Raw genomic sequence first — 23115 nt, 5'->3', positions numbered from 1 at the left:
AAAGGTCGACGATGCCGTATCGCGACATTTTGAAGGTAAAAAAAATGTCTAGTTGTCGCATTGTCGCCCCATACCAAATGTGTATAAAAGGCGTAAAGTTCAGTTAATGTTACAGCTAGGAAGCGGTAACCAAGTTACATCTCCAGTAGAAATTCAACCTGATACATGTACGTCTTAAAAATGAAAACACAAGTCCGTCCGCGAGTCCATAGCGTTTTATTGTGAGCTCTTCTCTGAAAGTGTCAAGTGTTCGACTCCCAGTTCCAAACACGTGGTACCTCATCAACAATCCACATACCTCTAGTGCAGTGGTCTTCCGGAAGATCTTACTCTTGACCGTATTAGACAACTGACGACATTCGTGACCAACTCGTGTTATTCCGGGACAAGCCGAATAGCGACTCGTGCCCCTATCGTGGACATTTTTGCGACCGGGTTCCGTCTTTGCGCAAACGGGCATACCTAAAACAATTGTCAACTCGTTGCGTAATGGTTCACATGTATTTCCCCATATATTATATATATTTCAGATGCAATTTAAAGCACATCGGGACATGCGGATATACGCAGTATGATTAAACACATTTAACTGTGTCTTGGATATATTTTTACATGCAAGACATAATTTATGTAATATCAAAAATTATTTCTTAGGGATTCTTTGACGAAGAACTTGAAATCATACGCGCATTCTGATTGGTTTGTCGTATTTTCGCACATAGCTTTCATCGATAGGGAGACGAGTCCTCTTGCAGGTTACGGAAAGGGGCGAGTGGTGACGAATGAACTGACGAGTGCTTGCCTGACCTGTGACCTCGTTGCAACCCTCGTGAGGTGTTTGCCGAAAGGAGAGGGGTAGGAAATGTATGCTTCAGCCCAGCGCAGAGCTCGCGACACACTGTATACTGAATGTTGTATACAGTATATTGCAGTTAATATACTGTATACTGCATGTGATACTTATTTGCGGAAATGTTACAACTTTCAAGATTCAAGATTCAATTTGCATTTATTTCATATACAACAGACCGCCGTCATATATCACTGGAATACTGCTGAGAGCAGCGTTAAAACAGTTTGTTTTCATAATGGACCACTGCAGTCATTTAAAATAGAACCGTATACATATGTAGTACCAACTCACACACTCTGTTTCGAATATTCAGCAGAAAATATATTATTAACCAGGTCTTTGGAAGAGATATCCGATTTTTATAAGCAGCCACATAGGGATGATTAAGGACCCCTCGCTGATAAGGATCTTGTTTACTTAAGAGCAGAGTTGGCCATGTTAAATGATAAAACCAAAATCCAGGAGCTCCGGCGGGGGGCAAACTGGTGTTGTGAGTGTATGGTATGAGCTGTGACGTTGACCCAAGAGAATAATGTAAAAAAGGAGACCAACTCAAGTCTATAATGATTGGGAAAGTCTAGTTTTTCCACACCTCTATCCTGAAATTAAGAATTGTTCTATGCTCCATTTTATTTGTATTATTTTCATTTTGTAGACATGGATGGACCAACCAGGAAAGAAATTGATGGAATATTAATATCACATGTTACCACTGATCCAGTTAAATTCATCACACTATAATATTTTAGTATTTGACATTACGGCATTTGATTATTAGGGCATGATCATGTACATGTTCACTGTAGTAATGTACACACCAGTCAACTTGATTATAATTTTTATTTTTGTGTAGCGCGGCATCAACGATTACTTTATGATATCCTCACTTGTCATCGTTGTATTGACATCAAACAATGGACGACAATTCGAAATTCTTATAAATAGCTTTAATAGGGACAGCGCCGGTGTCAGTGCAATTTTCCTAGTTAAAAATATGGCGATATACAATAATACTACTGAAGGGCATATCTGAAAAATGGGACTTTTCGACAAATATTTCTTTCTTAAATACTACCCATTACAGGCATTCTGATCATTATATTATCCTTTCTACAGTTTAAAAGTCAAGTAATGGCAAATTGTGTATCTTTTTACATTTTGAATTTATTATAATTTCTGTAATAAAATCTTAGCGTCAGATAGAGATATAAACGAATATGATCTATACTGTGATAAATGAATGATCAATTTCGTATTATGAATTAGATAAACAGAAATATGGTAGTAAAACAAATTATTATAATCTGTTCGTGTGAGTAGGTAACGAGAGATCTATGCAACTCACTAACGTAGCCATTTGTGAAATATCAAATATTCGATGTTCAGGGGTTTGAACATGGGCATTGAATGACAGGGAGAAAACGCCGCACTCAGGAATATACCAGCTAAATGACGGTGATTCGTAAATAATCCAGTCTGATCCAGTTATTATTATTAGTACTTATCTCCGCAGTTTGGATACGATGAAATGCATCAACCAAGTCAGCGCGCCTAACCACCCGATCATGTAAGGCGCCTTCGTACAAGCATGGGTTGTTGAAGGCCTATTCTAACCCGGATCTTCACGGGTATTTCTTTTTAATAATAAGGTACAATGAAATTCTGTATATGTCCATAATAAGAGTGTATAAGCAGATGGATAATATTTCAAGACATGGATTTGATATCAGGTGTTTCCTTCCGCCCAGGCCTTACTGCAATGCTATAGCCCCAAATGAAACAAGCCTAGATGTTCAACAGGTTCCGGCTGAAATTTCAATCCCACTTGGGTTCCTTTTAAAGCTAGATATAGTTTCTCGTGTCGATATGTGTGAAAAGAAGTGAATTAAATTTTACAGCACTGGTGAATAGGTTATGTGCGCATGTCTGCGTCGATCCTACAATATCCTTTTATGCAAAATACATATATACTGATTAATTAACGTAATGCCTATAAAACAAGTTAATACTACGCAAATATATGTCCAGATGTATACATCAGTATCATCGCGTGATCTTTATTCGTGCTTTAAGCTCTTTTTCTACCGAAGATTCTGGGGTGTTACATCACACCAGAAAGCCAGGTCCAAATTCAAGTCATAATTTCATGGTCCGTCTTGTACGTTGGAAACCAATATCGCAATATGGCTTAACATTGCTAAACGTGGTGTTAACCCGATTACTCACTTAATTATTCCATTTTCTACAGTCATCTACGAACACTATCTTTAAGGAGGTATATCTCAATGTCCATACATATATGTCCACATATATATGTATAAAGCAAGAAGTCCTGCACTCTTCCATAAAAGATAAATGCTAAGCATTTCCTCTGTATCTATTTATATATGTAAATATCGTTTTAATGTCATGCTGATGCAGTTAACGTATCACAGACCTGATGCTAGAATAACATATTTTACAAAAAAGAAAACAGTTGTTAAACAATAGTTATAAAATATAATAACAAGGAGCCAAGAGACTTTCTTCATTTTGCCAAATATTGGGCTGTGTTGGACATATTTGTTTCGGGGTCTGTATGACAGACAAACCTGATGCCTTTAAGTATAAAGATAAGTAAGTATACATGTAGCTGTTGGATATTTTCAAATATATGTGATTTTTGTGATTAACCCAAACTTGAAAAATATTGGAAGATGAGTGGTAACTATTTAGGTCATTATTTCAAACTAGAATGATGGCACAGCAGGAAAACATGGCACTTTAATATACATATCTTGTTAACCAAATAGTCTTTTTTTAAGTAAGAGCAACATGTATATCGAGAGTATATGTTTGGTGCGTGACTTATAACACAGTACCTTCAGAAAGTGTGCATATTCTGTTTATCGGCTATAAATAACATAAGACGATTCATACGGGTAAATACGATTTACTTCAGAACTGGTATAGATTACTTACGGTTAGGGGGAAATGTATGTAATTAACAGAACTTTGGCCGTGTTTAAAGGATTTGGGTCCTGGCTTGGGCTTTGTGTTGGACGTGCAGACGGCATTTCCAGGTTTGACGTATCAATGATCAAAGTAATGTCTGATGCAATTCTCTGCCTTTTCGGGTGAACAATTGGCTTGCCTTTGCATGTGTTTGTGGCGGGTGCCACTAGTGGATCGGAATTAGCTCGCGTTTTTGCGACACCCAGTGTCATCATTTATTATGATGAATCATGAAACATTTGTTGTAATCGTGCAGTTGGCACTACTTTTGGCAAGGGTTTCTCATGATAATGGAAATGCATATGTGGCTTCTGTTGACTGATAAATGAAAAGATATAATGTTAGTGTATATGGTCATGCAATTAAGAAACAAACGACGAGTGGGAGTTGATTATTGTACGATAGACAACGACCACGACTCGTTTATTTCTTTATGAGATATCAACATTACGTACAGCCTCTTTGAGGGTGTTAAATTAGGAAAAGAAACATGCTATAAAATATTTAACCATACTTAAATAATGATGACTCCTTGAATAGAATCCGACAGTCGCTATGCCAGATAAATCCATGTTAGGATTTTAGTTTGGTCTTTCCCGCATATTCTCACAATTTTCTCGTCGATTATCTGTACCTTTTCTCCCAAAATCGATTGTCATATCACTCCCACTTTTGGATTCGATTGTTCGGGCACTGCCTTTATCTACCTTCTCCAGCAACATTTATTGGGAACAACTCACTAGACACATACCTCTCAAAAATAATGTCAAATTTACGACGTTTTCAAGTTGCGAGTGCATGTTCGAATCTCAATAAATGACGTCATGATAGAACAATGTTTTATTGTGAAATGAATATCGCTTCCTTCTTTGTTCTTTTCGATTTATCGCGTAGCTATCTTATATCATTAAATGTCAAGTTCTCATTGCTTTATCATGACGTATCCGTGTCACAACCAATCACGTAGCAATAACATGCACAGATATCGTTGACTTCGAGGGCAGAATAGTGTCATGAAATATGATTATTCTTTGGTGTGCAATATTTCTGGTTGATAAATCTAACAAATTCTTATTTTCAAGAATAACGACTTTACATTATTATATCCCTTATCAGGTCTCTGTAACATTTGCAAAATGATACAAATTTAAAAATACAAGTGAACCTAAATGTAATGTTTTAATATCCTTACGTTGCTGAGTGCGGTATTAAACAACAAACAAACAAAACATAATATGTTTAAGAATTATGTATGTTAACAATTCCGATGCTAAAAATAGTCTCACAAATATGAAAACATAATAACTGTTTTTAATAATCTGAAGGAATATTAATGGCAATACTATCATTATTATCATCATTATTTATGTTACTTATCCTCAAGTGTAGTAGTCCTGCACACAAGACATTCAGTGAAGAAGCCCATTAACATATTAACTGTGCAGCATACATTAATGGAAATTAGATGAACAGTTGAAGTTAGCAAATGATACTATTCGGTCGAACGTCTATCAGCCATCTATTCTATTCATGAAGAACAACATAGAAAATTATGACTATCCACTTGCTAATTATTTATTTATATTGGTTTGATTTATTGTTATGGTATCCACAAGATAAGTAGGATCCGATTTTTTCCGTTTTTACTGAAATAAAACTTAATTGTATTTGCTGTTTACATACAAAGTTTGCCAAATTGTTACAAAATGTTTGCCCACAGCAAGGCCACGTATTCCCAACATATTGTGCTAGGCACAGTATGACTGGACTGAGGGAGGGCGGTATTCCTCCTTGTGGGTCACCTGCTTGGCAATATGGGACGGGAAAACTGCAGGGGGCGAGGGCAATAAGGTTGATGGTACAGACAGATAAGAGAGATCGTTTTACAAATATGAAACCTCATTCCACAAAGGAAGAGGCGAAAGCTGAAACTTGGTGAGGTTTACAGAACAAAGGCAGTTCTTTCTATAGTTTATTACTGACTCTCGAGGATACATTTATGAAAACAATTAATGTGTGTGTGTGTGTGTGTGTGTGTGTGTGTGTGTGTGTGTGTGTGTGTGTGTGTGTGTGTGTGTGTGTGTGTGAAGGGGTGAGTGAAAGATTACACTATAAGTGAATGAAACAAAAGACCTCAGTACAGGCACACCCAGTCCCCCAACCCTAAGTCTGCATGTATCAATACTCATACCTGCCACATCCTCAACCACTTAACTTACTCACACAATCATCTCACAACATTTTCGCCAACCCTCGTATCAAAATGCATGCACGCACGCACACACACACATCACGTTCTTCTTTCCCCACCATTATGTCTACGTCAGCCAGCATGGATCCATGCGCATGCTTTCATACATAACCCATCCTCCAACCATTCCCCAACATCTATCGAACTATAACTATATCCGCCCTCATGTATCGGTATTCGTGCTTTCATACATACATATATACACCCCCCTACCATTCCCTCACATCCATCGCAGTATAACTATGACTTTAACCGCCTTCGTGCATCCGCACTTATGTTCACATTGCATTGCATATGCATCGAATTACACGTTTAAAATATCGTAAATATTTTACAACATGTACATATTAAATATCAGCAAACATAGATTATTATAACGCAATAGAGTTCAACCGTCAAAACATCACAGAAAGAGGGGCAGCCTGGAATTTTACAATAGCATCTGAATGCACTAAGAAGTTCAACTGGTCAGGAGGTGAGAGTTGCGGAAGATAACGATAAACTTCAGTTCTCAATTACGAATATCTAAAGTATGAATAAAGATCACATCTTGCTATGGCGTGTACTGCATTCCTGTAGAACTAGCAATGTCCTTTGCTCAAAATGCTCATGTAGACAAAAACCCAAATGTATATAGGCATGACCATATTATATTCTACGCAAATATCACCACATTCAAAAACAAAGCTAGATTGAGGTTTTGAAGGGCATTAAGAACTTATACACATAAGGAAAAATATTAATGGATGTCAATGGAGGAACACAGCGTTTCGGAGTATGTACTTACTCCTACATCAGGTGAATATCATTAAATGCTATGAGGCAGAGAACATATAAATGTACCTGTAAGAACAATAAAAGTAAAAAGATAGCAAAGAAGGAAACGCAACAAGGGAAGCCAACAGATAACTGGCGCTGATTACCCCGCCTCCCGTTTGCCCATTGTCCATTTCCCATTACCAATTATTCATAAGTTAAGTTTGGCTTTAATTCTTCCATCGATAATCAACCATCAACGTCTATTATCTCAACCCTTAAAGGTACGATAATATGTAGTTTACTGAGGAAGTGTTATCCAAATATAATATGTGTTACTGTTGACCACTTTCTTAATGGCATTGTGGCATTCAAAGCTTTCGGCCATAGAAGCCGTGCCATTTTTCACTTGTCAGAGGAATTCACAAAGTACGTCATCAGAACTAACATTTTTGGTTCGGTGGCTGGGTTCGATCGCTGACTTTGTGTGCTGGCGATTGGGTGCCTCACTCACAGTGTGGCTTCAAATCCCGGACGGTACTTAACCCCCAAAAGTACGTGAATCTGTACTTTACTCAGAGAGTGTTATCACAATTATAACATTTGTTGTCAAGAAAGCACAATAAATGTATATTCGGCTTTGGATGGGTAATAATATCACAGACATTCGCGTTCGTGCATGCGTGTGTAAATGTGGGCCTGTTTGATTTTACATAAAACATTCATCTTGCGGGATGGTAGTTCGAGTTGGATTAGCATGTTAACTATATGATCTTCTTGAGGTAGAGAATGCCGCGCATGAATGTATTAATGAGATTCCCAGGTACATGGGGCCTTTTCGTCACCAGGAACACCCACAGTGGAGATTTCAAGGGGGTTAGGGTGTACACAATGTGCTACCTGGTAGATTGTGTGTCATCAGACGGGACAACGTCGGTTTTTGACTGATTCCGGCGTAAAACCGACTTATTCATATACTTGTATCGGAAATTGAATGTTCATCTTAATTGTTATTGATGAACACGTTAAATATATTTTTAACTATGTAAAACAGTGACATAATAACTACAACTTTATGTGAGCACGAGTAGCTCTATAGGAATGAGAGGAATAAGTGTTATAAAGTTGTAAGTTTCTTTACAACCGTGTTACTATGAATTGACTTTATTGGGTAATAAAAAAAGAGAAAGCGACCTAAAATAGCCAAATTTCATACGATTTCACTTGTCCAGCATCTTGGATGCAAGGCGAAAACATTTCAGCGCGTTTGAAGCCATTGAGAATGCCCCCTGCAGGCCTTGACGAACATTCTGCGGGAGCACGGCTGAGTTGACCAGAGGCTATCGGCAGTATTTCCTGTCCAGGTTATTTAGGTCCGTTGTGTGTGTGTGTTTGTGTTTCACGTATCTTGACCGCCTTCTTGGTCTAGTAGTAGAGCATCCGCCCACAGAGCGGAAGGTCCGGCGTTCGATCCCCGGTCGCGTCATACCAAAAGACGTTAAAAGATTGTACATGTTGTAACCTTGTCTGGCCCTCGGCATTAAGGGGCTAAAACAAGGACTGGTCGGCTCAGAGTCAGTATACTGTGTCTGAGTGGGGTATACATGTTAAACTGCGGCATTGGATCTCAGTGAGCTAGCACTAATAATCGGCATCAGTCCGGACTAGTACAAGCAGGCACACACACGTGCAAGCACGTCGCTATACAGTGCGAAATTCTTGGACGCGACGTTAAACCCCATTTCACCTCATCTCACGTTATCTAAACGGGTCCGATACCAAGGACTTTGGCTGCGAACTCTGGTTCAACATTTACCGCCCAGGGACACCGCTATTTGCCCTCGTTATTTCAACAGCTGTCCGTATGAGACACATCTTGTGTTCTCCTGAGACACATCTTATGCCCTGTGCCTTCGTCCTCTGTCGTGGTGTAGTGGTAGAGCGCCTGCCCTTAGAGTGAAACGTCAGTGTTCGATCACCTGCCGTGTGAGGTCATCTTGAGTGAGACGGTATTCGCAGATGGTATTATAGCATGTGAACTATGATTCTCTTCAGGTAGAAAATGAGGATCCACGATGTTCGACCTGGTAGAAATGTGTAATCAAACCTCACTGCATTTGTTTTTTGACTGACTGTGGCGTCTAAACAAACTCATTCTTTTACTTGGACTGAATGTTTATCTTAATTAAATATTGTTATGGATAGTCACGGAGCCATGATCCAGTGAACAGGGTGTCATTAGATAGAAATAAAGTAATAATAGGATTACCAGAAAAACAGTGGTTTTTGCTTGGTTATATGATCTCTGTTAACTGTCTCATGGTACACCACCCCAAGACCCCTCTGCATAAGGACCAGCACTGAGTCTGTTAATGGAATGTCATTTTGTAACTTGAAACTCCGCAATCTCTGCTGAGATCAGAGCACATTCCGACCACTGGAGGATATAGTATATTAGCGATATTGTCTACGTTCCACCGGTGAGTCAGCGATAGCCGTACTATCTCGTAGTATATATAATTGTATTTCTGAAGACATTGCGATTCAGTTTTTACAATGCATCACGTCTGCACTAGCGCTTGAAAACATCCTTGTGTTTGGGTGTTTCAGTAGTTTAAATCGCTGCTCTTGATATTGTTGATTAAACTTAGATACTATGAACAATATGAGAGGATGACTTTAGAACGGTAACATGCTATATATATATATATATATATATATATATATATATATATATATATATATATATATATGTAACCGATTTTAGTGTGGAGGCAACATCAAAGGTCCAAGACACTGGTTACGGGGTGAGAACGTTTTATTCCGGTCAATTAACACACCCTGAAACAATATATCATTCAATATATACAGCGTCATACAATATACTTGAGGCTTAAAAACAGTCCATTACACAAATTAGGTGAAACATGAATGACATGTCGTATGACAATACAACAAGGGGAGATACCTCATTGATTAACTCATATCTTCAAAATATCTTCAAATTAAATATGACACAGACGTCTTAATGCAATACGCATATCAAATGGAATAGATGTGATACTCAGTATCACATAAACATACGAGATGCAAAATAGCATAGTTCCTACCCGGTGTATGGCACTAGGGAGCACACGACGTTCACCAAGCTCCGCCAAGCCAGATATACCAAGCGTACCTAAAATCCGTGTAAACAATATGCAACATTAATTCTACAGTAACTACAAATCAACATAGCTATTATCATTACCAACACCTGGAGCACATCAAAACAACTTAGGCTAAAATCACATTCGTACTTACATTCACATATACACTATTCTTCCTCTCATATATGAAACCAGTCAATCAAACACTCAAACATGCAACAATTCACTCATAGGGAATATATAATTACCTGAATGAATTATATGAGTTATTTGATAGTTTTTTGTATTGATTCTATACTCTGAAATGCACTAAAACCTGACTGAAGTGTTATTTACATTTAGGTTAGATTTACCATTATTAAGGTTGAATTTACTTGTTTTTATTTATCCCCACACAATACAAATATAACATAAAGTGTACACACTCATAAACCAATGTAAAAGATTAAACTAACTTGTGAGGTATTTGCATCTGTTTATGACTCCATGGTACTACAATCCTGATGGTGCAAAGGGTGAATGTGAAGTGCAGCTTTGAATTAGGAAAGAGGACAAGAGTTTGAATGATCCAATCGGTGTTAATTAAATCAGGCAACGTAATAATGTGGTAGCCCTACCTATCTACCCTTAATCATATTAGAATGAAACTAACTATAGAGCTAATAATAGACTCAACCTTCTGTGTCCTTATAATTATAGCCTGTATCAAAAATGACCAAACCTGTTGATAGAAAAAATACATTCATTAGTTAAAATCGGAAATAATACACCTGCAATTCATAATGCAATTGTCATTATACAAATATCAATGCAACGCTTAAATGACTCAAAACTAATATTTACATAACTATATAATACAATAATATGTATCTGCCACATATATATAAAATTATAATATTATAGCGTGTATATATAAATATTTAAAGATTAGTGTATAGGCAACATTTAATAATAAAAATAATTAAATTCAACAACTCCCCTTTTATGTCATTTTGTCCTGACTTACAAGTAAATGCAAGAACACAATCGACCGGAATACAATGTATAACTTTTGTCCACTTCCATATGACTATATAGCATACAATAAACTTTTGGGTCCCGTTTAGATCGGTTTGGGTGGCAGCCTAGACAGCCATAGAATACTTTCCTCTCGGAATCTCCCATATCACTGGGGCTCCTCTTCTTAAAAGGAGTTACTTGTTACGATTCCGAACCTTCACGAGACTGTGTTTATGAATAATGCTGCAGAAACTGACGTTTGACTTCCAGTTGGCCTTTAACTTTATCAGCATTTGTGGCATGCCGATATTCAAAGCAAAAGTACAGCCTCCCCTCGGAAGGAATGTCCGCTGTAATCTTGAGGTTATAACCCACATGCCGCTAGTACACGGCGCAACGCCTTGATAAACAGAAGGATGCGGAAAACAACCTGTGCTAGTGCTGTTGAGGAGCTACCTTCCGCTATTCAAATACAAGGTAGCGCCGGGAACGAGGCATTGCTGTGAGGAGCTAGGACTAGCTCCATTGAGATTTGTCTTGACCTGCTGACAGGGGGCGGAGCTCGTCCGCGCATTTCTCCATGATACAACACAGTAAGTAAGTGTTGACGGATTTCTGCTTGTCTGTCATCATCACTGTGTAACTACTTATTGTCCAGAAGCGTTAGAAGTACAACGTCCTATGTTAGTTGGTCCCGTTGTTACAGAATGGCGAAATCCAACAGATAAAGACACAAAGGATAGATTACATTTTACTCATAAATATTGCTGCATGTAGAGTTATTTTTTACAAAATATTACATGCATTTGTCATGGTTCTCATACTTTACTAAAAGTTAATTACATTTGGTACTTTTGTAGGTAGCAGAGGGGCTCAAAATGTATCTGTAAATGTCTGTCATCCACACATTGTTCAAATTGAAACCAATAACGTTGTGAGTGCGACGTTTTTGTACAATCATGAATCACACTTCTCTAGGAAAGTTACCTCCGCTATTCTTAGCTTACAGTATGTTTACTTCTTTGCCCTGACACGTCAATTATTCACGCTGTACAAAGTCCTCACACCTCGCTACATGGAAAACATGTCAACATTCACGCCTGTCTCCATGACAGGGTTTGACCACCATTGATCGTTGAGCCCGACAACTCAAGTGGGTCTCGCGGTTCGAGGCTCATCCACGCATTTCCCATGATACAACACGTTAAGTTAGTGTGACCGATTGATGCTTGTCTGTTATAAGGCCTGTGTGACTAGTTATTGTCGGGTTGACTTTGACAGTTTGTGAGTGAATGAGTTGGGTTTAACGCCGCTTTTAACAGTATTCCAGTTTTTTCGCGGCGTGTCAGCTTAATGTTGGCGGAAAGCCTGAAATGATGCAGGTCTGAGACCTTTGCCACTTCGGTGAAACCCACGAGCACGGGTATGGTGCTGACAATCCTAGAAACATACCTGGGGCAAACCGGGATTCGAACCCACAATCATAGGTTTCTGGAGTGCCCAAGGGACACAACTCCGCACAGCGAATCGCGGCGCCTTAAACGACTGGACCACCCGTGCCCCCTTGGTTTTGAGAACGAATAGTTACTTACTTACGTAAATAGGAGATTTAACGTGCGGTTTCCAAATTTATGCGTATTTCGCGCATGGAAGAAACGGATACATATATACATATATAGATATACGGTGACTATGCTTGTCGTAGGAGGAGGACTAACGAGATCGGATGGTCAGTGGTCACGCTCGCTTGGTTTATCCATGTCATCGTATCCTAATTGCATGGATCGATGCTCATGATGTCAATCAGTGGATTGTCTGGTCCAGATTAAATTATTTATAGCTGTTATATTGCTGAGTGTTGCGTCAAATAACAAACAAACAAAACAAATGATAAAAAAATTACAAAGACGCGATGTCTGTGACTGATATAACGAAACTAGCCAGGTAGCATCATAAAGTATGTATGTTGGTCCCGTTGTTACAGAATGGCGAAATCAGAGGAAAAATAAACAAGGGATATATTTCTTTTAATTCACAAAGTTCTCTGCATGCAAGTTTTACATGTATTTGTTATGGTGTTCACACTTTGGGGGAGCACGGGTGGCCCTGTGGTCTAAGGCGCCGTTATTCGCTGTCCAGAGTTGCGTCCCTTTGGCACACCGGAAACCTATGATTGTGGGTTCGAATCACGGTTCGCCCCGATTATGTTTCTAGGTTTGTCAGCATTATACCCATGATCATGGGTTTCACCGCTTAAACGTCTTAGAACTGCATCACTTCAGGCTTTCCTCCCACATTAAGCTGACACGCTGTGATATAACTGGAATACTGTTACAAGGGGCGTTAAGCCCAGCTCACTCCCTCACTCACTCACTGACTCGTAATTGATTCAAGTGAAAACGGATCAGTTTGTGTTGCGTCAAAACGCCCTCAGCTTATCACCTCATGTCATTAGGGTCCGCCAAAAGTTATATATGAATGCATTGCCGCTCAGTCCTTTTCATTGTTTATATTTTTTGCGGCGGTGAATAGACGGAAGTGTCACCATTTGCCATCAGAAACTGCAATGCAGTATATTTATCCCCAAAGCACTAACTTCTTTCTATAAATTGCATAAATAGGCACTAATTATTTCTAAGATGAGACAAATATTAGATATTTCATGCTCTCTTTATTTGGCTAGGAATAATTAATTTCCTTTTATTATATTTGAGAATAACTAAAGACTATTTCATGCTTTTCGTCAGGTACCAGGTGCTCATTAAGTGAAGTTTGAAAACCATAATGTAAAAGCTGCTTTTGTGGCGCACCAGTGGGAAAGTGCACGTATACATGTACACCACAAAGTGACAATCATGGCAGAAGATCTGTGACCCACTTCGTCACACGTTTGTGGTACGATAGTCAAACAAGAACATGACAGACATCATGGTGATATTGTTTTGTAATATGAAAGTTATAGGACATCACGTAGTCAATACCACAAGTTGAAAGTTTGTTTACTCATCTTGTTTTCTTCTGGTTTTACGCTGACAGAGGAACCAAGGGAGACAACTTTCAAGGGCGGTTACCATGAATGAAACTTGTTCTGTCATCCAAGGGCCATGGAAATACTGTTTTCACACACGTGAAAATACTGGTTTTTGTTTTCATGATAATGAAAAATGACTTTTGATGAAAACAACAACCCTTTATAACTGTATATGTCAAATTTATTTATATAATAAATGTATTGTTTGCAGATTTTACTTGCAGAGATTTTACTTAAAGCTAGCACCGATTTGACAAAATATCCAGGTGAGCTACAGTGCTGTGGCAGAGAATTCTCATACTTGATACACTGATACCAAATGTAAAGCTGTCCTCCAGGCAGGCACTGTACTCGTTAGGAATTTTTTCTTGTAGGACGAAGATGTGTTAGATGCCGACTTAGATTGAAGACACTGATGAAAAACAAGAAACAGTGAAGAATGTTCAAAGACTGCATCAGAACGATCAAGGCCAGATGGATGATAGTGACAAAGAGTGTGGAGGATGTACACCAGCAGAGTGCCCTGGGAGTCACAATGATGGGGACACGTCATCAGACGGGGAAAACATGAAGCTTGCAGATATTCCTATGGACAATTCTCAAGGAACAACTGAAGGAGCAGGCTGTACTGCGGAGGGTGCAGAAAATAAAGATGTTGACGAAGAGAGTGCTGACGAATGCTTATTTGATGACATCACAGATGAGGAAGAGGGGGAAGGAATAGAAGACTTGTCACAGCTTGGAGCAGGTACTGTAGAGGTCAAATTCCAGACTGTTCAGCAAGAGTCATACCAACTTGTGGAAACAGGTATGCATGAAGCAATTTCACTTTTAAGCATCTCATTAATAATACACAAACTCTTAATTTACGGGACGTTCATGACATTCCTTTTTACAGTGAATTAAGAATGTCAGTAGCTGTTAAAGAAATTTAGGTGTGCCCTGTGGAATTGAAGCATATGGACGGGAAAATATTTCTCAATTAATAAGATAGATACTAGTATTTTGAAATCCTGCTCAATTACTGAAATTAACATGTGCTTTCCAAAGAGAAGCATTCCCCCAATTGCACCTCAAGGACAACCACAGTAAGGTGCATCTGCCGGATAGTCCCGTTACTACTCAGTCTATTTACTCCTGCATTAACATTTTCAAGTACTGACAATAGTGTGCATATTAGTTTCGACAAAATCGTGTGGAGCTTCCACAATCTTTTGTCCTACTGTTTAACTAACTATAACTGTTTGTCAACACGGCTAGGGTGGTGATAATAAACCTATTTGGGATTCGGTATTAAGCTACAGCTGCAAAACCAGATTTTTTTAAATGAACCTAAATATGTCTTACTTAAAAACACCTTGCAACAATGTAATTTTAATGTCAGACAATGTTTTTTTCAGCAGTGTAGGGGCACATGTATTTTGTTTCAAACTGAATCGGAGCTAATGTATATTTAGATATTGTTTTCAAAGAGCTGGAAATCTAACTGTGACATGCTTGTTCCTTCGTAGATACCAGGGCACTAGCACAACACATTGTGAGATGTTGTCAACAACCACAGGGAGAAATAGCGTCAGCACCACAACAGGTGACACAACTCCAACCAGTTTCAGTTGGTGATGTTGATCAGACAACAAGCCTGGCACAACTGTCCTCAACTCCATATTGTGTAGTTCCTAACACATCCAGCCTAAAGGACCCGACAACAGCAGCCCTGACACCAGCAGCCCTGACACCATCGTCCACATCCTCTCTTGTACCCAGAATACCAGGATCTGTTGTATCAGAGAAACAGTCGTCCGGGCTACCTGTGGCACCAGTGACTGGTGATTCTCCTGTAGGTGAGTGCTGATAAACAGGGACATGACTTATTGTTCAAATATCTAATACCTTCGACATGGTGTTTTCAAATGACTTTGCCTTTTTTAAGCTAATAGGCTCACTTTTTTACAGGGAAGTCATTAACCCTATACAACCACTATACAAGGCCCAGCTCTGCTCAATTGCAGGTTTGGCACTTTCGAACAATCGTAACACGAAAGTTACTTTTTACGAAAATATAGCAACTAATATGAAGTAGCAGTTTGTTGTCTGTTCATGACAGTTGGCTGTTGTCAGTATCACGTGAGGTACGAGATATGGAAAACGGTCCTGAAAGCTTCAGTTTTATAGTTCCTGTTACAGTCACCCAGTACAACCTTTTCAAAGTACAGCAGCAGTTTGGAGATGTGACGGTCAAGGGCGCAAGGAATTTGAACTTTGGCGGACAGCAGAACGTTGGTACACCTCAGACCCGCCAAGAGGAAGAGGAGAAGCCATTGACTGTTGCAGCACAGAAGATCAGGAGTGAGTTATCTAGATCCATGTACTTGTTCTCACAATGATCGTTCAGCTTAGGCATATATATGTTGTAGAAAACGTTGGCTGTGATAATCTTCACATTTGTTCCAACTGTCACCGGGGTGGTCCAGTAGCCTAGTGGTTAAAGCGTTCGATCGTCTCGCCGAAGACCCGGGTTCGAATCCCGACATGTGTACAATGTGTGAAGCCCATTCCTGGTGTCCCCCGCCGTGATATTGCTGGAATATTGCTAAAAGCGGCGTAAAACCAAACTCACTCACTCACTCCAACTGTCACCTCGTGTACACAGTTTAAGTGTTCATGACTATAATTTACATCGAGTTTTGTGATGAACCTAGCAAAGTCCCTGAAGTGGTATTTCTTGATCTCTGTTACATTTCACATTATGTTACATCCCTACAGGACCATATACAAATTGTAGTGTGTCAATATGATTTTTTCGTCTAAATCACTCAGATCAAATGTACGTTGGTAGGTTGTTCGGGCGTATTTGTATCTAGTGATACAACATATCCATTAGAAATTGATACAACAACCATGGCAACTCCTAAGTACATGGTGGATAAAATCAACAAATTAAAAATATATTAATCAGTATTTCTGTTCGGATTGGCAAAGTGAAAACAAGGCAATTTGGCCAAGACGTTTATCTTAGGCTTCAGGTATATTAGTGATCGGATATCAGTCAATGACCCTTTCACTGGTTTAGCCACCTGAGCTATAAATAAGGGAGGCCAGTCAGACCGCCTGGACTGTTTTTCATATTTAGATATATGAATGAAGATGCTGAGTGACACAACACCTCTCCATAAGACTGTATGACAAGGGGAATGACTTCAACTTCCAATATTAAAATTTCCCATTATGTCAAGCAGGATACAAACCCTCACCTACTTGCAAGGACCTGGTATCATCACTATTTGATAGTGATTCATAAACAGGTGCTTGTGATACATAGGCAGAATCATTCAGTGTACTGTTTCTTATGATTATAAAAACGGTTTTGTCACTTTAATTCTATACTTTGGTATTCTGGCTGCTTCGTTCATATGAACATTCTGTTATTATCCACAATCAGAACAGGTACTATCGAAACATTTCTTAAACTGTCTGCTCTCTGGTTCAGAACAAATAACTTGCAGACCTATATCGAAAAATAGAGAAATGCTGTGAAAAGCAGTGTTTCAATTTAAACAATTTGAAGGTGGCACATTCGATTGAAGAGGTTTTGTGCAAACTATCGATTGTATATCGACAATATTCAACATTCACAGTATGAATTTAGTATTGTCCAACCTCTTGGTGAAATTATGTTACTAATTTTTGTACAGTCCTTGTTGACATGATTTTATTTCATATACAATTTGTAAATATTGAAGTCACAATATGGATGAAAAATTGTTAAAACGTGAACTCACTCACTGACACATTTCAAAATCAGGGATCTCAGAGTCAAACTGTATGTGATTGATATGGGCCACACTTTATTCCTTTAATTGAGGTCAAATTAAAATATGGCAGACTGTATACTTTTACACATATTTTTATATAGTTTTATATATATATCAAATGTGCCTTGTTTTCATAGAAAGAACGGAATCTAGGATTCAGTCAATGACTAAAGACATGGTGGAGACAGAAGCCCTCCAAAAAGTGACGGAGAAGCTGGACAGTGGAGCAACATGGGTGACAATTAAAGGAAGGCCAGGAGAGGGAAAGTCTACAATAGCCTACATGGCCCTCAAAGATCAGCACACACAGGGGAGACAAGTGTATCAGGTGGCGTCACCAGAAGAGTTCAATGACGTCATAACGGCCAGCACAAACCCTGTCATTATGTTAGATGACATATTCGGTGATCTAGAATTTGATGTAGTAGAATGGGCCAAGTGGAGACCAAGTCTTCGATCTTTTGTGGATATGAAGGATCCAGACAAGACCACTGAAAAGGACTCTATGGATAAGATCACTCAAAGTAAAAAAGAGAGAACAAAGGATCAGCAAACAATTCTAAAGAGAACAGCACCAAACAAAAGCAAAACGATCATTATCCTCGTAGGCCGTGACTATGTCCTGAAATCCTCACTGGCAGACTTGGGAAGGATGGCAGGTTACATATCTAGTCCCCAGTATGTGGTGGAAGTTTCCTCACAGAGAGACTCTATAGAGCGAAGGAAGATATGGCATGTTCATGCCAAAACAAAAAACATAGGCATTGATGAGTCAACCGTGTCTCTGATATGCCAATCTGACTGTCCCCACGGCTTTCCACACGTGTGTAAAATGTTTGTCACAACATATGAAAAGGATCTGACTCAGCTTCCAATAGATAAGTTTTTTCAAGCACCTCTATCATTCCTCAAACAGACCCTAGATAAATTTCTTAAAGATGAGATAAAGGTTTCCCTGTTCAAGGCTATGATTAAAAGGGATGGAAAGATCAGTGGACAAGAGTTGGAAGATGAGGATGCCCATGGATGCAAATACATAACAGCTGCTGATGATTTAGTTGGATCCTACCTCAAGAAGGAAGATGACACATACATGTTTGACCATCCCTCTATATATGACAGCGTCGCTTTAATTCTCAGTACAAAACAATCAAAGTTTGTGATCGATTTCTGTAGTTTGTCATTCATCCATCAGCGACTTCGTCTTAAAGCCTCCACAAGACCAGGGGAAAACGTTCCTGGTGAGACAGATCTTGTTGCAAACATCTCATGGAACTATGCTGAACATCTAGCAAGAAGATTTGCGACTGAAATTTCAAGGAGAAATTTGTTGCATGTCTTATCGCACCAGGCGTGTTGTAATTCAGAGTTTATAGACTTGCTTATGGGCTGCCTGAAGACACAGGGTCGCATGTCTCTTTTTTATATTTCCAAACTAGCTGATAGGTCCTCAAATAAGTCATTTTGTGAATTAATTTCGAGCAGCAAGTCACATCATCTCATCAAATTTATTATGGAGAAAGAAAACAGAACATTCAGCAAGAGTGAACTGAGAGACATTTTATTTGGGGTGTGCATGAATGCTGCTTGTAGAGTGCTGACCTATATCAGTGAACACCAGCAGCTTGAGATAGACGCTAGATATGGTTGGAAGGAGAAAACGCCACTTATGTTAGCAGCAGAAACCAAAGACAGTGTGTTTGTAAATCAGATTCTGGCCCTTCATCCTAAACTGAATGCACGAGACAGTGACAATCAAACAGTCTTACAATACCTTTGCGCAAATGGCTTTACATCTGCTGTGGAACATGCAATCAACATGGGCGTGAATGTTAATGAGCATTATTCACGAAGTTTTTGTCCTTACCCGCAAGCTCCTCTATATTGTGCCATAGAAAGTGGTCATGTTGGGGTGGTGGAACTGCTCCTGCAAAAAGGATGTCATTTAGAAAAACAGAGAGGTCTTAAATGTGCATTGAAGAGCCAGAACACGCATATGACGCGTTTTCTTTTAGACAGAGGAGCAAAGGTTGATGGTGATGCAGTGTGCATTGCTTGTGGGTTGAAAAACTTGCGTATCATCAAGATGTTGTTTGAGGAGGGTGCTAAAGTTGACATGATTTCATCTGATGGCGATACTCCTCTTCACAGTGCATGTGGAAGAAACCCTCATGTTGTCTCGTTTTTGTTGGAGAAAGGAGCAAATGTGAATGTAAAGAATAATACAGGTGGCACATCACTTCATACAGCAGTAAGACGGGGATCTACAAAGTGTGTTGAAGTGTTACTGAAGGCTGGAGCTCATGTGAATGTACAGAATAATAAAGGCGACACACCACTTCATACAGCAGAAGGAAGAAGATCTGCAGAGTGTGTGTATGCGTTACTGATGGTTGGAGCTCATGTGAATGTACAGAATAATAAAGGTGACACACCACTTCATAGAGCAGCAACATGGTATGAATCTGCAGAGTGTGTGTATGCCTTACTGAAGGCTGGAGCTCATGTGAATGTACAGAACAATACAGGTGACACACCACTTCATAGAGCAGCAACATGGTATGAATCTGCAGAGTGTGTGTATGCGTTACTGAAGGCTGGAGCTCATGTGAATGTACAGAACAATACAGGTGACACACCACTTCATACAGCATTAGCAGCAAGGTTGGGCTCTGCAGGGTGTGTGGGTGTGTTACTGAAGGCTGGAGCTCATGTGAATGTACAGAATAATAAACGTGACACACCACTTCATACAGCAGCAAGGTATGGACCTACATGGTGTGTGGATGCGTTACTGAAGACTGGAGCTCATGTGAATGTACAGAATAATACAGGTGACACACCACTTCACAGAGCAGTAGTTCGGGGATCTACAGAGTGTGTGGGTGTGTTACTGAAGGCTAGAGCTCATGTGAATGTACAGAATAATAAAGGTGACACACCACTTCATAGAGCAGCAAGGTATGGACCTACATGGTGTGTGGATGCGTTACTGAAGACTGGAGCTCATGTGAATGTACAGAATAATACAGGTGACACACCACTTCACACAGCAGTAGTTCGGGGATCTACAGAGTGTGTGGGTGTGTTACTGAAGGCTGGAGCTCAAGTGAATGTACCGAATAATTCAGGTGACACACCACTTCATAAATCAGCAGCAGGAGAAATGTGGGGATCTACAAAGTGTGTGGATGCGTTACTGAAGGCTGGAGCTTATGTGAATGTACCGAATTATTCAGGTGACACACCACTTCATACAGCAGCAGCAGGAAAAATGTTGGGATCTACAAAGTGTGTTCATGCGTTACTGAAGGCTGGAGCTCATGTGAATGTACCGAATAATTCAGGTGACACACCACTTCATAGAGCAGCAACAGGAGAAATGTTGCGATCTACAAAGTGTGTGGATGCGTTAATGAAGGCTGGAGCTCATGTGAATGTACAGAATAATACAGGTGACACACCACTTCATACAGCAGAAGGAAGAAGATCTGCAGAGTGTGTGGATGCGTTACTGAAAGCTAGAGCTCATGTGAATGTACAGAACAATACAGGTGACACACCACTTCATAAAGCAGCAGTGTTGAGATCTGCAGTGTGTGTTGATGTGATACTGAAGGCCGGAGCTCATGTGAATGTACAGAACAATACAGGTGACACACCACTTCATAGAGCAGCAACATGGTATGAATCTGCAGAGTGTGGGTATGCGTTACTGAAGGCTGGAGCTCATATGAATGGACAGAACAATACAGGTGACACACCACTTCATACAGCAGTAGCAGCAAGGTTGGGCTCTGCAGGGTGTGTGGGTGTGTTACTGAAGGCTGGAGCTCATGTGAATGTACAGAATAATAAAGGTGACACACCACTTCATACAGCAGCAAGGTATGGACCTACATGGTGTGTGGATGCGTTACTGAAGACTGGAGCTCATGTGAATGTACAGAATAATACAGGTGACACACCACTTCATACAGCAGTAGTTCGGGGATCTACAGAGTGTGTGGATGCGTTACTGAAGGCTAGAGCTCATGTGAATGTACGGAATAATACAGGTGACACACCACTTCATACAGTAGTAATGTGGAGATCTGCAGGGTGTGTGGATGTGTTCTTGAAGGCTGGACCTTATGTGAATGTACAGATTAAAAAAGGTGACACACCACTTACTCGAGCATTTTGGGATAAATATACAAAGTGTGTGGATGCGTTACTGAAGGCTGGAGCTCATGTGAATGTACAGAACAATACAGGTGACACACCACTTCATAAAGCAGCAGGGTGGAGATCTGCAGGGTGTGTTGATGTGTTACTGAAGACTGGAGCTCAAGTGAATATACCGAATAATACAGATGACACACCACTCCATACAGCAGCAGGACAGGGATCTACAGAGTGCGTCGATGCGTTACTGGAGGCTGGAGCTCATGTGAATGTACAGAATAATTCAGGTGACACACCACTTCATGCGGCAGCAGCAGGAGAAATGTGGGGATCTACAAAGTGTGTGGATGCGTTACTGAAGGCTGGAGCTAATGTTAATGTTCAGAACAATACAGGTGACACACCACTTCATACGGCTGCAGCAGAAGCAATATGGGGATCTACAAAGTGTGTGGATGTGTTACTGGAGGCTGGAGCTGATGTGAATGTACAGAACAATACAGGTGACACACCAGTATTTCATTGACCAGGACATCAAAAACCTTATCAGAGATATGCCACTGTGATTAGAAATAATTGATATTAATATATATTATCCCAGTGTCATTGCTGAGCGAAGGTTATAGATGTTGGACAGCTTGTGATATTAGCAAGCTCTTCTCCTTTTTTGTCCTTTGTCCCACTTCCTTACTGTTGGTGTGAGGGGCTTGTGCTGTTGATTAATGGTTTGTTTTGGTTACACCGTACTCAGCAATATTCAAACTATATGATGGCGGTCTGTAAATAATCGAGACTGGATCAGACATGTTAGTGATTGACATCATGAGCATGGATCTTCGCAATGGGCGATCTTTTTCAATTCATCTTCCCTTCACTCACCCGGCTAGTGACTGACTCAGACGGTCCAACCTTAAATTGACGATACATGTGGTACAAGCGGTACATGTTTATAGGACACCTCTAGACAGTTGACCAGTATAGCCTTCATCTCTAGCGGCAACGGTCACGCTGGTGTATAGACAGTATTCCATTTCGTTTAAACAAAGATCTATAAACATTCGAAGTGAGGCAGTGCGATCAACTGATCGTTCATTCCAGGTCGC

The 23115-nt window shown here is 39.8% G+C and overlaps 1 protein-coding gene across 1 annotated transcript; it reads left to right on the top strand.

The window, feature by feature from the left end:
* The first annotated feature begins 14507 nt into the window (after window positions 1-14507).
* Window positions 14508-22538, top strand: LOC125381456. Its single transcript, XM_048398006.1, has 6 exons — window positions 14508-14841; window positions 15707-15874; window positions 16218-16379; window positions 17983-20096; window positions 20868-21600; window positions 22201-22538. Exons 1-6 carry the CDS (start codon window positions 14508-14510, stop codon window positions 22536-22538), a joined length of 3849 nt encoding a protein of 1282 aa, XP_048253963.1.
* The last annotated feature ends 577 nt before the right edge of the window (window positions 22539-23115 follow it).

Source organism: Haliotis rufescens, unplaced genomic scaffold (assembly GCF_023055435.1).
Source record: "Haliotis rufescens isolate VD_foot unplaced genomic scaffold, xgHalRufe1.0.p SCAF_18, whole genome shotgun sequence".
Lineage (NCBI taxonomy): Eukaryota > Metazoa > Mollusca > Gastropoda > Lepetellida > Haliotidae > Haliotis > Haliotis rufescens.
Note: the sequence above shows the minus strand (reverse complement) of the source record. Positions and strands in the feature narration are given on the sequence as shown.